Source organism: Anoplopoma fimbria, chromosome 16, assembly GCF_027596085.1.
Source record: "Anoplopoma fimbria isolate UVic2021 breed Golden Eagle Sablefish chromosome 16, Afim_UVic_2022, whole genome shotgun sequence".
In the NCBI taxonomy this organism is placed as follows: Eukaryota; Metazoa; Chordata; class Actinopteri; order Perciformes; family Anoplopomatidae; genus Anoplopoma; species Anoplopoma fimbria.
Window position 1 is genome coordinate 19,201,124 of NC_072464.1, and position 15,175 is coordinate 19,216,298.

Consider the following 15,175-nt stretch of genomic DNA (forward strand, 5'->3'; position numbering starts at 1 on the left):
GTGAATCATGACTCTTCTCCATACATGAGAATGTCAATATAGTAATTAGAATATCAGGTTAAGATGCATTATTTTGCTTAAAGATAAAGAAAAGACGCATTGACTACTATTCGGATATTTGCATTATATTTTCTTCGTATTTATTTCTCTTTGTTGCTGTTCAGTGCAGCAGCAGCACCTGCAAACCTTAAACTCTGGGAGCGTATAAATACTCACATGAGGGCTGAGGATGATGTCACATAACTTCACAGTTTATGATGCCTGTTCAATTATTATGGAGCCCTGTGGGGTAGCTAAACCTCATTTCATCTGCTGGGATATCGTAGCACATCAGACACACACATATATAATATGCAAGAAACTGTTACTTACATAAATGATCTTCCCTCCACAGCCTTGGATGTGCTACTGCAGATACAAACACACTCACATAGACTCTCGCTATTTCACAGTTTACCTTAAAATGGATGATTTAGGCACATAATGTTATGTAGAATTCACTAAATTCCCTGTGAATCATTTGCTGATTGCATAAAAAGAGTGGTTCCAAATTTCTGTCTTCTTTCACACTTTATCCTGCCGTTGCTTCTGGGTTTCTCAGGGAAGTATTTTGCGTTTTTTCTCAAGCTCTGGGTTGGAGTGCGAGGGAACTTCCACTGATGGGACGGTGAGAGAAGCCAAATTCTCTCCTCCCTGAAAAAAAACAAAGGTTTGGGTGTGTATATGTTGTAGAAATAGAAAGCAGAAATTGAGTTGCATCTCCTTATGAGAGCGTCTAAAGTGTGCTTTGGTGGACCAGCAAAGAACTTGGTGCTGGTGTTCAGTCTGCTGGCTTTGTTGTTGCGGCCCGCTGCCAAGCCGCTCCTTGGTGTAATTTTGACTTTCAAAGTAGCCCATTGCCTTCCTGCCAACAAAATAGCCTTGGGATAGCTTGGTGTTTCTCTCTCTTTGTGCTTTGTATTTCATTTTTTTATTTATTCTCTCCCACTTTCTCTCTCTCTCTGTCTCTCTCTCTCTAGTTGTCACTCCCATCCTCTCTCCGTCGCTTTGTTTCTCTTTCTAAAGCATCCTCTCACCGTGTCGGGTTTTCTCTGCCAAACCCCCCCAACTCTCGTACCCTCTCCCTCAAACCACTTTGTTACTCCTGTCTTGCTTGTCATCCTCTCTCTATCTCTCTCTCTCTCTCCCCCTCTCTCCCCCCTCTCTCTCTCTAAAAGCAGCTTAATTCTATCATCTTACAGTTGGACGGCAGTAATTACATTTATGACACAAATCCTGCTACTCACAGCAAAATACTGTGTCTGTGTGTGTGTGTGTGTGTGTGTTTGTGTGTGAGAGAGAGACCAAGTGTGTGTTTACTTGTGTGTTTGTGTGTGTGTGTGTGTGTGTGTGTGTGAGACCAAGTGTGTGTTTACTTGTGTGTTTGTGTGTGTGTGTGTGTGTTTGTGTTGTGTGTTGTGTGTGTGTGTGTGTGTGTGAGAGAGACCAAGTGTGTGTTTCTGTGTGTGTTAGAGTATGTAGATGGATGCTCATCACCCAGTGTGTGTGTGCTTGTACTTACATGTCTGTGTGTGTGTGTGTGTGTGTGTGTGTGTGTGTGTGTGTGTGTGTGTGTGTGTGTGTGTGTGTGTGCGTGTGCGTGTGTGTGTGTTTCTGTGTGTGTGTGTGTGTTTGGGTACCATTCATTCCCTGATAACCCAGCCCAACAGCACTAAGCTATTTATAATACTATTTATTTCTACTACCCAGCTTTCTGCAAACAGACATTTTTGGAGGTCACAGTCCGTGCACATATGTGTGTTTTTAGACGTCGTAAACCGACTGCACATGCCCTCAAAGGTTGTACATCACCAGCGGAACGTGAACCTTGACCCTGCCTGCTTACACCGAACTGGAATGACTCACATCACACGCATATTTTCATATGGAATGTATTAATCTACAGAAAGCAATGCGTGACCAAACACTGACAAATCAAAGCACGTCTTCTGAGCCTAAGCACGCCGGATTACGAATTTATTGTGACTGAAATAAGAACGTCGGCGTCCGGTTTAACTCTGAGGTTGCCTCTGTTTCGAGTGTTGTTGGCAACTGCAAACATGTTGGCTTGAAGAGTTTCTGATTAGAGTGTGAATAAAAAGGAATAATACATCAAAAACATCCCGGACAATTAATGTGGACGTTTTTGTCAGTGCTTCTGGTGGCCTCGGTTCAGATGTTACTGGCAGCTCTAATCCACGTTCCTTTGAGTTTTCAAAGAGTGGATCATCTATTACACGCCACTCTCAGCCACAGGATTTTTTTTACATGGCATGTCTCTTTAAAAAGAGATTGAAGAGCCTGCTGTGCTCCTTGGCCAAACATCTAATAACTTTCTTGCTCCAGGCTGATGGCCACAGTCCTGTTAAGCTTCTGGAAGTTATTAAGTCTCTCACAAGTAGTCATAACAAATACAGATGCTTCCATGCAGATGTATTACATGTTATAATGAAGTTATTATCACCCTGTGATTCCCTGTGACATATAGGAAAAAGCTCAGCAGACCCTGTTGACCTTGATTTATTTATTTGATCAAGATGGCTACAGGAAAATATCTCGTTACAGAGAACAATGCTCATTTTAAAAAACTGTGGAGGCTTTTCTACTGTAGAAAGCAGGCTTGCATTTGATTACGTTGCCTCCACTTTTGACCAGCTGTGGGAGGCCAGTGTCACGTCCACAAACAAGAGTGAGTATTTCACTGATGGCACATAGAAACATTGTTTTTTTTTTTACTGTTTTTCTAAATCTTTTGGCGTACAGAAAGTTTCCAATGAACAATTGCAAAGTAGCCAGAGTTTAGAAATGACGTCCCTGTTGATTCATAGATACATAATGGGAGGGACGGTGCTTTTTTTGTGACAGAACATCATGATTTACAGTTTGTTCTACTTACAAGAAAACTTTCACCTTCGATGTGAATCAGTTCAGCTCTATCAAAAACGCCACAGAATCAGACTCAGGTTTGATTCCATATAGATTCATCACAGAGCACCTGTATTATGTATATGAATGTCTTGCACTCTGTGTTTATGGATGGGAGTGTCACATGTCACGGCCCTCGTCCCTCTCCTCTCCTAGCAGCAGACTTACATTATGTATGTGCATACATTCTATGCACGTTATTACTCTTTCTACGTGTGTGTGTGTGTGTGTTTGGTTAATGGTTGTTTAAATAGATGTGGAAGTCACATCAGTCCTCTCATCTCCTGCACTTTGAGAAAAACACACGCATACAGACACACACACACACACACACACACACACACACACACACACACACACACACACACACACACACACACACACACACACAGAGGAGCTGTGTGTATAGAGAATCATTAGCTAAAGTGATGCAGGTTTAGCTATCATGAATCACAGTGGCATCATATCGACAAGCCAGAGCCAGCAAGGAATCCAAAGTGTGTGTGTGTGTGTGTGTGTGTGTGTGTGTGTGTGTGTGTGTGTGTGTGTGTGTGTGTGTGTGTGCACGTGTGTGTAAGGATTACCAGTATTTTGAGCTGGCAGCGAGCCAAGCCTTTCTCCCCCCCTCTTTCCCCATTTTTCTCTGTCTCCCGCTCTGCCACCGCGGTATTCCCTTGAGGAAACTTAATTTGCTCTCTGCCTGTCGTTTGCTCCTCCCCACCCCTCCCTCCCTTTTTCTTGCCCACCATCAGTGTCTCCCCGTTTGAGGTGTCACACGGTGACAAACCAAATTGGAAGCGCACATTACCTTCTCTCCCTCTTTTGGTTTTTTACGATCTGCGATCCTCACAAGAGGTGGAGACCTCACAGCGGGCTTGAGGCTGAACCTGATCCGACTCCAGCACTCAGGATGCCATTAGCTTTGGCTGGGTTTCTGCAGCAGGATGGCGTTAATTGCAAAATGTTCTGCATAAAGAAGAGCATGCTTGATGCAATTTCTGGACTTTATGTACAGTGAAACTATAGCTTCTTTAGCTTACTCTCCCTTATATACCTCCACCATTGCTTCCTCTCCTCCGTCCCTCTCCTCTACATCATCCCCTCTGCTGGATCCCTCCGTCCCTCAGTAATATCTCTCACGATATACTTGTGATGATGGATGAACAGTGAAGCAGACCTCACATTCATCACAAACTCAACAACAGCATGGTTAACTGCATCACTGTGTTTCTTTTCTTTTTTCCCCCCTGGCTCTGCTCTCCAGAGTTCAGCCGTGTCGTGGTCTTTCTGGCTCTTAGCCACTGTCTCCACAGGCTTTTTTAAACCAATCAGAGCAAGGCACAGCGAGGGTAAACCTATTTGATCAGACCTGGAGTAAAATGGGACTCGTCTGTGTACATGCTGAACAGGTGGTTTGTTTTTGGATTGCAGCTGTATATTTAATAGCAGAAATGCATTCGTTTTAGACATTTTAGTTGAATTCTAAATATTCATCGTTCCGTATAAAATATTGATTATAATCGTCAGCTCTGGTTGAATGGGTTGTTTTATCATCCCTGCATTCTGATGATCCAACTTAGGTGCCAAAACCATACCGTACCAAGTCAATTGTAAAACCGGCTAAACAAATCAATCATCCAGAGACATATCGTTTACCCTTTGACTGTCTCTGTCTCCTTCTCTGTGTCTCTCTGTGTCCATCAGCTCCATCGACTCCAGTGGAACTCGGCCCGACCCTCGGCTTGAAAAAGTCCAGTTCCTTGGAGAGTCTCCAGACGGCCATGTCAGAGGTTAACCGCAAGAACGAACTCCTCCCATTCCACCGACCTCGCCCAAATATGGTCAGAGGAAGAGGCTGCAACGAGAGCTTCCGGGCGGCGATCGATAAATCCTACGATGGGCCAGCTGAAGAAGACGATGGTAAGGGATGGAGGGTGTCAGTCCGTTAAGTTGGGGACACTTGTGTGTTAATTTTGTGTGTGTGCGTGTTTTGTTTTTTTCTTTTGCTGTGTAATGTAATGGTACAAAAAATATCACAGTTTGGTAAGTGCATTGGTTTTTGGGTCAAGGTTTTCGGTACAAAAATAATAGCCAAACAATTAACATTTTTACAGTTAAAATCAAAATCAACATTTCCTCCGACATAGAAGAAAAGTATTTGTCTACTTCTTTGAGGTAGCTGTTTTAAGGTAGAGACAACGGTCATTCACAACTGGAGGACTCTGAAACTTTTAAATATGTTTGCACTTATGGCCATATCAGTGATGTCCCAGTAGTTGTTTTTCTGTTAAAAATCAATGCAAAAATGCTGTATATATGTATATATATATATATATATATACATACAAAGACTATAATGATTACATACAGTATATCTTAAGTGCCTCAACATGGATTTTCCTCACATGGCGATTGAAAAATACTAACAACCTCAGCTACTATTTCAAAAAGCCACTAGTGAGCTCAGCGCAGTTTAGGTCCCGCTGTCAATTCTGATTAGTTTAGTAAAAAACAACCCAGAACGTTTTCCAGCAAAGCAAGAAGAGGCCTTGCTAGAAGAACACCATGACTCAAAGTGTCAACACGTATGAAGCTAAACAGCAGCACTGCCTTACAATATGCGATTCAGTTCAGATCAGAGCTTTTAGCTTTAAATATTTATACAGGAGCAAAAAGGTAGCTTCTTGTTTTTTTTTTTTTTTTTTTTTTTTTCATTATTTCAGCGGGAGGTGCTGTTCAATTCCCAGCTGTGTTATTAGCAGCGAGCTCTTATCAGTCACCACTAGAGTAATGAGTCGGGCTGTTTCAGATCACTACATTCACACAGGATAGGACTAATAGGGCACGTCAACACGACACACACACACACACACACACACACACACACACACACACACACACACACACACTCACACACACACACACAGTGGTCGCATCTGTCACCGTCTTTCTGAATGTTCAGCACATGGAGAGCTGCTGTTAATTGACAGGAAGCAGTTCTCTGAAGCGAACCGAGGATCCCTCTCTTTCTTTCTCTCTTTCTCTCTTTCTCTCCACATGTGTTCACCTTTACTTGGGCTTGAATTGTATCTTCACTTCAGTGTTAATGTTAATGGTTCTCAGCTACTATTTGTCAGTTTTTTGGAGGCGGCTTGGCAGTGTTACCTCTAGACTACTGGTGATCAGGAAGGCTAACATTGCTAACATTTTGACAGTGAATATTTAGTCCGGGTGCATGAGTAGCTGATGTATTGTGTTGGATCCTGACTGCAGTGCTTCACAGTTTTCCAGTGAATTTAGTTGTCAAGAGGACTATTCAACAGAGGCTTTGAGTCATTAGCTTTGATGTTGCATGTCAGCTGGGATGGATTATAGTGCTGTATAGCTGTTTCTGTCACTCTCTCTGTTTTCTTTTTATATGTACTTCTTATGTCTCGTTATTCACACACCATCCCGACAATTAGTCGTTCACAGAATATGACGCACATGTTTAAAATATGTCGCAGTATCGATGTTGGCTGCATTTCTTCTGTTTGGTTATCATTAGAAATGACTAATGACAGGTTGCTGCGACCCGTGTCCGAACTCAACCCAACCGATCTTAATTTGCCAATTTTTTTTTTATTTGAATCAGAACAAACAAGTGGTCATGCTCCTATTTTGTAAAACAGATGTTGGGTTTCTCAGATTTCTTAGGAACAAATTTTAGAGAGAAAATAAAAACATATGTGAATGAGGTCTGGTCTTTTTTTCATGAAGAGTGTTTCAATTCAAGCTTGATATATTTATTGGTTTTTTTCCGCTGATTTAGTGCGCGCACACACACACACACACACACACACACACACACACACACACACACACACACACACACACACACACACACACACACAATTATAATACCATTCAGTTGTTAGACAGCCTTTGTAATTAAGTCTGAAGTGAATGTTCACACAAGGTTAAATCTCAATTGAAGTAACTAATTTGGTTTGTTTATCTTATGAAATCTGACAAGTGGTCTCCGTGTGTGTGTGTGTGTGTGTGTGTGTGTGTGTGTGTGTGTGTGTGTGTGTGTGTGTGTGTGTGTGTGTGTGTGTGTGTGTGTGTGTGTGTGTGTGTGTGTGTGTGTGTGTTGGGTGGGTGGGTGTGTGTGTGTGTGTGTGTGGGTGGGTGGGATCATTGTAATTCAAGACCAGGTCCCCAGTCTGTTGAAGAAGTAATGAGGCGTCTTTTCTGTCTTATTTCTAATTATTCAAACAGTGAAATGATAATTTCCGTGTTTGTTAGCATGCTTGTGTAATATCTGTTCTTGATAGGTCTACGTCATATTGTGTTTACAAAGAGTCTATTTGATAAATGTAAAGTCAGGGCCTCCATCAACACAGTTGTTAATGTTGATCACTTGAGTGTCTTGTTTTAAATTTTATTTTAATAAAAAACTAACAAAATGATAGAGGTGGACACAGCACGATTAAATCAAACTTCCTCTTTTGTTACTCTTTATAACACAGTTTCTGTCTACCGCTCCCTCTAATCCATGTCTTTCTTCTCCTCTTCTTCTGTTCCCTCTAGATGATGGTTCGGAGCTGAGTTCAGGCCGGGACACCCCTGCAAGTAGTTCATCCCGCCAGGGATTGGGGGATCGGATAGAAGAGAAAGGCAAAAAAGACAAGAAAAAGAAACCGAAAACTAAGAAGAAGGAGAAGAATAAGGGGAAAGGAAAGGAGAAAGAGAAAAAGAAAGCAGAGGAGCCCGAGGAGACGGAGAAGAAGAGCAAGAAAATAGGTTTTGGCCTGCTAAGGTAAGCAACTGTGTGTGTGTGTGTGTGTGTGTGTGTGTGTGTGTGTGTGTGTGTGTGTGTGTGTGTGTGTGTGTGTGTGTGTGTGTGTGTGTGTGTGTGTGTGTGTGTGTGTGTGTGTGTGTGTGTGTGTGTGTGTGTGAGTGTGTGAGAGAGTGAGAAAGAGCAGGTGAGATGAAATCCCTTCTAAAACATGTTCAGTGTTAGTGTGTGTTTGAGGGTCATATTGTAATCTGGAAAGCAACTATTCAAGAGATAAACAGCCATGTTTGTGTTGGGTGTCATATGGAATCAATAGTCACATTGATATCTGAACATCATATCCAGGTACACTCAAATAATATGTTTATTATAAGCTGTCTGGAATGTTTTTTTCTCTTAAATATAGCCTTAAATCTTTAGGCTTGAAATGAAAGGTTAAAAATTCTCATTGAGAGAAATCAATAAATCAAACCCTCTTCCTGCCTGCACGCTATCTGTTCGTGCACTAATTGCGCTTCATCAGAGTCCTCCACAGGCCGCTAGCTCGACAGCTGTGATGCTAACAATATCCATTACCGTTGCTTACATTTGTAGTGGTGATGATGAGGGAGTGCTTTGGAGGGAGGCCTGAAGGGACAGACTGTCAGCGAGGAAGACTTTGAAACTCTCTCGCTAGATTGAGCAACTTTTGGATCTCGTGCTGCCAGCTACTTTTATTGGAAAATGTTTGGCAACGCTGTGTACATTTAGGTTTCTCCAATTTGACCTACCCAAGCTCTGTAGCTTCCAAAATCAATCTCTGCTTTCGCACTCTATCGGACTAAAATAAACCTTAAACATGAACACTGAGCTCTTTTTCCTCATGAAACACTATCACATGTTCACAGGCACACAAAGACCACTCTAAGAGCGGCGCCCCAATTTCCTTAAGAGGTGCTGAAAATGATCCGTCAGAACTATTCCATGTGATTAACTTAAACACTATATCTTCCAATGTGAACGAGGGCATTTAAGTAGACACACAGCATGAATGGGGCAAAGTGTTTCAATGAACGATTTGTACTTTCTACCATTTAATAGCTACCTAACGTCAGGTTATTTTCAGCGCGGTCGTTTCTGAAAAGAGATTTCACATGACCATTACGTAGATTCAGATCTTAAGAAAAACACTCGCATGCAGTGTTCAGCCGCTGCCCTTCTAAATACACGTACAAAAGTAGTCTGTGTGAACCAGAACACAGAAAAACACTTCCAGATTTCAAAGTCAGATTTTTACCACAGAGATTATAGTTCTAAATTGCATGTTATTTAAAGTGAAATATTATGCAATTAGAGTAATAGGCACTAATTGTACTTGATTTAAGAGGTTCTATTTAGTTTGAAAGTCTCCACCTTTTTCTTCACTTCTTTTCCACCTTGTTTTCCTCATTCTCCCTTCAACGTGCTTTTGACAATAGTTTAGTCATTAGTAAGAAATGTTCCTATGGAGAGCAGAGGTATTTATTTTATGATGTCTTAGTCATGCAGTTGAGAGTGCAAATTGCTCTTTATACTTAAACCTGTTCATAATAGATGGGAGGCTAGATATACAGAGGTATGTGCTGTTTTTTATCAGTGGTAAAAAAAAACTCTGATAACCATCTATAATGTAGCAAGGTCTGTGGATTACTATGTGTACATTTTTTCTATTAAGGAACTATTTTTAATTTAATGTTGCACTGCTTGGAGCATCCCAGATAAAATCCTGTTCAACTCCAATTTATTGAGTCAATAAACAAAAATCATCTTTATGGCAACACTATATATATATATATATATATATATATAATATTTGTTCTTAATAATACGGTGAACTGACCCTTTAATTCAAGGTATTCATTCCACACTCAGTCACAAATTCCAATTTCAAAACAGTTGCGTCATCCACGATGCAATTCAACCCGAATAAAAGGTTATTTTTAGTATGATAAAGCTTATTCAGTCCATTAAGTCATTCATTCAGAAGTCTTTGAAAGCAAATGAATGAGAGATGGAAATAGATGATAAGTGACACAATAAAAAGAATACAACTTATTATGAATATATGCAAGTCGTCGCTATATGTTGTCGCACAGTGCAGGAGAGAGAGAGAGCTGGAGCGGACAGAGCAGCAGAAGGTGAAGCCGTCTTGTTTTGTGATTTGAAATATCAGCTGAAAAATTCCCTCAAGACCGTCAAACACAATCAATGATTTTATACTTATCCGTTATGGATTTTGACTCATTCTTACCCTTTGTGGTTTATGTTTTATGGTGTTAGCATAAACCCATATGCAAGGTATATGTATAACCAATGGACCATCTGTGGCACTGTGATGTGTTCCTATAAATGCACAGATTACACACCTGAGGATCTCAATCATCCGCCTCCGTCTTTACCCACAATCCCCTACTGCCCTTTCACCATTACAGCTCTGAGGCAATAAATGACACACCTAAAGATGTTTTTTCCCTCCTTCACTCTTTCACTCTTAGCAATGTTCTAAGTGCTCCAGAGTTCAGGGAAGGTTACGCCCCAATCCCTCATTTCTCTGTTCATCCATCGCTCCTCCACCATCCACTGTACCGTGTGTTATTATGGCCTTGGCAGCCTTACACAGCACACTCGAGAGTATCACCAGTTTAATCTAACCGAGCCTTCCCTCTGTGCACCTATCCTTCCATCCATCCTTTTATCTAACCAGTAATTCCCCCATCATGTCTTGCCTTAAGTGCCTTAAGAAACCATATAATACACTCGAGGATATTTCAGACCTTTCCTCTACACCTCATCACCATAAGAGGGCCTTGATTAGAGCCCGGTGATAATCTCTCCCTTTTCTCTCCTCTTCCTCTATCGAGACATATTTCTGTAACCTCTCTCTCTCCTTCTCTTTTCACCCCCCACCCCTATAATCTTTTGCACTATTTGATTTTTTTTTTTTTCCCCCTCTCCTCTCCGGTCTGCTCCCTCCAGCTCCAGCTCCCTATCTGCATTTGATTGCATGTAATGGAGGTAGACCGAGAAGGCAAATTGGTGCTATTCAGTACAGTTCAATCTAGACCAGGCGGCTGATTTGTCATATTCATCTAAGGCCAGCTTTGATTGGCCTAATGGTCTGGAGGAGAGGTGGTATGGGATACTCAACCTCACTCTGAGTCGTGTGGTTCTACTGTCGTTAATGTGAATGTACGTCAGTGGCTGTTTCACACGTTTGAAACACAGGTTCTCTTTACATTACTGCATTCTGTTTCTATGCACCAACTGCAAAGACACACATTGGTAATATTACTGTAGGTTAATAGTCAATTTCTCTCTTATTGTACTGAAGACCTCTCTTCACAGGTTTTTCCAAATGAAACGGTAATTGCCAAAAAGACCGGCTTATACTCGAGTTTTTCACATTAATGAAGAGAAAGATTGGAAGTGTAGAAAAGTTGAATCTAATTACTGTAAATGTGACATTCACTTTGTTAACCCGGACATCAGAGTCCGACGGTGAAAGTTTGTTTAAAATGCCCTTTAAACTGGCAGCTTGCTCTGTCACTCTGTCACTCTGTCATCTGAACTGCTGCCACCTGCCAATCAGTCATGCCAATCATCTGTTTGTGTGTGTCTGATTGTGTGTGTGTGTGTGTGTGTGTGTGTGTGTGTGTGTGTGTGTGTGTGTGTGTGTGTGTGTGTGTGTGTGTGTGTGTGTGTGTGTGTGCATGAGTGCACGATGGTAACCATCCTACCGTCATGAATAATCATGTGGTGATAAAACATGATTGGTCACACCGTCAGATGGTTGTCATATAGCTGGCACGCGGCTTCTGTGAATCTCCCTCAGACACTGTGTGTGTGTGTGTGTGTGTGTGTGTGTGTGTGTGTGTGTGTGTGTGTGTGTGTGTGTGTGTGTGTGTGTGTGTGTGTGTGTGTGTGTGTGTGTTTCCAAATTGTCTGCAGTTGTGTGACACTTTTCTCTCTGATCTGTTTGTCTTTTTCTCTTTGCTTCAGACCGATGAGGTTGATATTCAAGCATTATGGCAACTCTGAATATTCATCTTTCACACATACACACGCACCTTTAACCATAGATTAACGCTCTGCAAACATCATCAACATGGGATCAGAGAATGGAGTGTGTGAGTGTGTGAGTGTACACATAAAAATATGGTAATCTATGAGGTGAGACTGGGGATGTAAAAAGGTCTTTGATATCCAAAGAGGGACAGGCGCTGCTGTTTCAAGTGCGACATGTTTATGTGATTGTTCATGTGTGTTGTAAAGTATATGTGCATGCTGTTCATTTTCAGCATTCAAACGGTGTGAATTTATGAGAATCTATGGTAATTAATGCTTGGTCGCCAGCTTGGTTGTAATCTTGCACTGCTGTACTCACCTCCATGTCGTGTGTGTGCGTATCTCTGTGTTTCTGTGTGTGTGTACATATGCATTAATGTATACTGACCGTCCAATTATTGATCTACTTTCAAAGAAATCTCTCTTTTAAAGAAAATGCATGAAGGTATTTTACCCGAGCAGAACTTAAAACTCAAAGATCAACTTAATTGGAGAATGCAGCCACCATATGAAAGCGTATAATTGGGATAAGAAAAAAAGAACAGGAAGTTGAGGGTACAATTCGAGCACCGTCGTTTTCTTTGAGCTTTGATTCTCTTTCTTCACCTCTGGTTGATGCCTGTAATTACTCTCTCTGCCATATGTACCTTTTTCCTCTCTCTCCAGCTGGTCATAATGTAGCACCTCTGTTAGCGTTCCCATCATTGGGACCATTAGCCCACCTCCATGATGGGAGTGCTTTTACTGGCCAGGCAGGGATATCTGTTTTTTTCCCCTTCCCATTATTTAAAGAACAAGATAAGGATTAAATGTACAGCATCATAGAAACATTATTTAACTCTAATTAGCAGTGTCAAAATGTGGACATGTATAAAAGGGACGAATTCCAAAAACAGTCAACTAATAATTGCAAACTGAAGGGAAATAAGAAGAGAGAGAATGACGTAAAAAGATTCTGTTCAGAAGACACTTCTTACTGAAAATCTTTTAGGAGTGGACCAGATGTATTATTTTTTTAAACTCAAAGCTTGTTGTCTGTCGTCATATTTTATGATGTTATCACCTTAAAAAAAAATCCCTGAACAAAATCCTCAATTTGAATAAATCGGGTCGCCAGATTAAAATTATTTTATTTTATTTATTTTATTGCATAGGACTGTCACGGTAACTCACTTTTATTGGAAGAGTTATTGTTTATGCCACGGGTATGATGATAATGTAAAAGCATGATGATGCAAGTACACCCAGCATTTGAATATAGATTTATAATTAAAATCTCAACATTAGCAGCAAAACAATATGGTTGGATTTGGGTGAAGGCAACGCAACATTTGTGGAAGGAAGCTTGTTGAAGCTCTTTATGCAGGTAGAACCCGCTCTTTTGACCAGACGTCGCCTGTCATTGTTTCATAATTAGAGAGCACATGCATGAAAAGGGGGGAGGACCCACCAGCTGCCAATCAAACATCATGACAGGAAGTCATTGGAGTGTCACGGACTGATGTCATGCCTGCCAATCATCTGTGTGGGTTTGCAAGTGTGTCTGCGTGTGTTTGCTTGAATTTGAATGTTTGCTTCTTTATAGTGTCTATCTGTGTGTAAGTGTGTGTATGTGTGTGTGTGTGTGTGTGTGTGTGTGTGTGTGTGTGTGTGTGTGTGCATGTGCTTGTTATCGGAGCACATTTGTCAATCATCCATTCTCTCAGGGATCCATTTGCCAAAGTCAAAGGGTGGCGTTTATATGGAGCGGCAGAGGGAGGGGGCAAGAAAGAGCAGAAGAATAGAAAGAATAGGTGGAGTGAGAGTCACAGATGTTTGCACTCTCTTTCTGCTCGTTTGTCTGTAGGTTTTCTCTTCATGGTCTATTCAGACGCACAAGTGTGGAACAGCCCTCTTCACACTCTGCTCACTGTTCACCATTCCAAGTGGCGTGTGTGTGTGTGTGTGTGTGTGTGTGTGTGTGTGTGTGTGTGTGTGTGTGTGTGTGTGTGTGTGTGTGTGTGTGTGTGTGTGTGTGTGTGTGTGTGTGTGTCTCTCGTAGGTGTTTATAGTATGGACCTTAATGCTGTGCTGGCCAGTCCTCACATCTAGAAAAAGGTTTAGTGTAAGGTAGAGATTATAATCAGTGTTGGTTAAACTATGAGTTAAATGTAACCGGGGGTTCAGCCCAAGTGTGGGGGGGCAAAAATGTCTTTTAACAATTAGGATTCCTCTTTTTTTACCTTTAAGCCCATCTTTCCACTGCTTTGCGTCTTGGGTTGCCATCGGTAAACGTTGGAAGTTGCTAAAATGTACCAACCGAGTGTGCATTTTAGATGAAACCACGTCTACTTCTGAAAGACAAAAATTGCCATAACGACTTGTAAAAGCTACATTAGCTTTGAAAATAGTGACGTGTGGATAAATTCACCAATTCACCAGCCCTCTGATTGACATGTGTAGCATGAATGCATGTTGGAATTAGCAATCTAGCTAGCCAGCCAACCCCTACATTTAGTAAAATGTAACAGTTTATCGCTTCATCCACACAGCATAAAGCTCATCCAATCACAAGGTCACATTCAGGCAATGAGCAGTAGTTGTAGCTGTGATGGGTTAGATTCCTGATTACGGCAAACGGTTTCATTTTGGTGGGTACATTCAATCTACCATAAAGGTGTGCCTATGACCAGGAAGATCATTCTAGTGTATTCTGGGTGAGAGAAAAACAAAAAGACACAAAGGTAAACTCACCAAGAAGTAGGTGAGTTTGGTTAGCTGTTAGCCAAACACTGTCCAAAACAATAAAAGTGGTAAAACTGCTTCCACTCGTTGTGCGTCTGGGAGCAGGGTAGCCGTATGCGTAGCCATGAGTAGCTAGAATGTGACATTAGTCGTGGACAAACACAGAGGTGCACACTCACTCAGCCATGGAAGCACACAGACACACACATGCAACAGAGCACATAACTTCTCCCCAGTCTAATATCAAACATAAACAAGCATGTGAATTTTAATACCCAATATCTTTGGCTCAACTCCAGATGACACATCAGTCGGACTCATAGAGACTCTGGCCATATGCGTTGCTGTCGTATGCGGTTGCGTTGGAGTGACGACAGTGTTAACACTTGGAAGGACTGTTACATTGTACCATGCTGCTAGCTGCTCTGTTCATTTTTTACATTTACATATGTGAGGAAAGTTAAATCATCCTCTTATGTGCATGTGTCCACTCCAAAAATGTGTACCAAAAAATCAATGACTAATTTCCAGAGGAGCTTTTTTTTTCTTTACTGGTCAAACTCGAATAGTTGAATGTTTTTCTTTTATCTTTTTCATCCTACCTTGTCTCTTACAGATATCATC

The 15,175-nt window shown here is 41.4% G+C and overlaps 1 protein-coding gene across 4 annotated transcripts in view; it reads left to right on the plus strand.

The window, feature by feature from the left end:
• The window catches only part of pard3bb (par-3 family cell polarity regulator beta b), a 196,814-nt gene that overhangs the window by 102,715 nt on the left and 78,924 nt on the right, over positions 1-15,175 (plus strand). For all 4 annotated transcript variants that reach the window (XM_054615426.1, XM_054615428.1, XM_054615427.1 and 1 more), the window contains exons 19-20: positions 4,669-4,884; positions 7,537-7,765. In XM_054615426.1, coding sequence (XP_054471401.1) covers positions 4,669-4,884; positions 7,537-7,765 — 445 coding nt within the window. The remainder of the gene's footprint in view (positions 1-4,668; positions 4,885-7,536; positions 7,766-15,175) is intronic.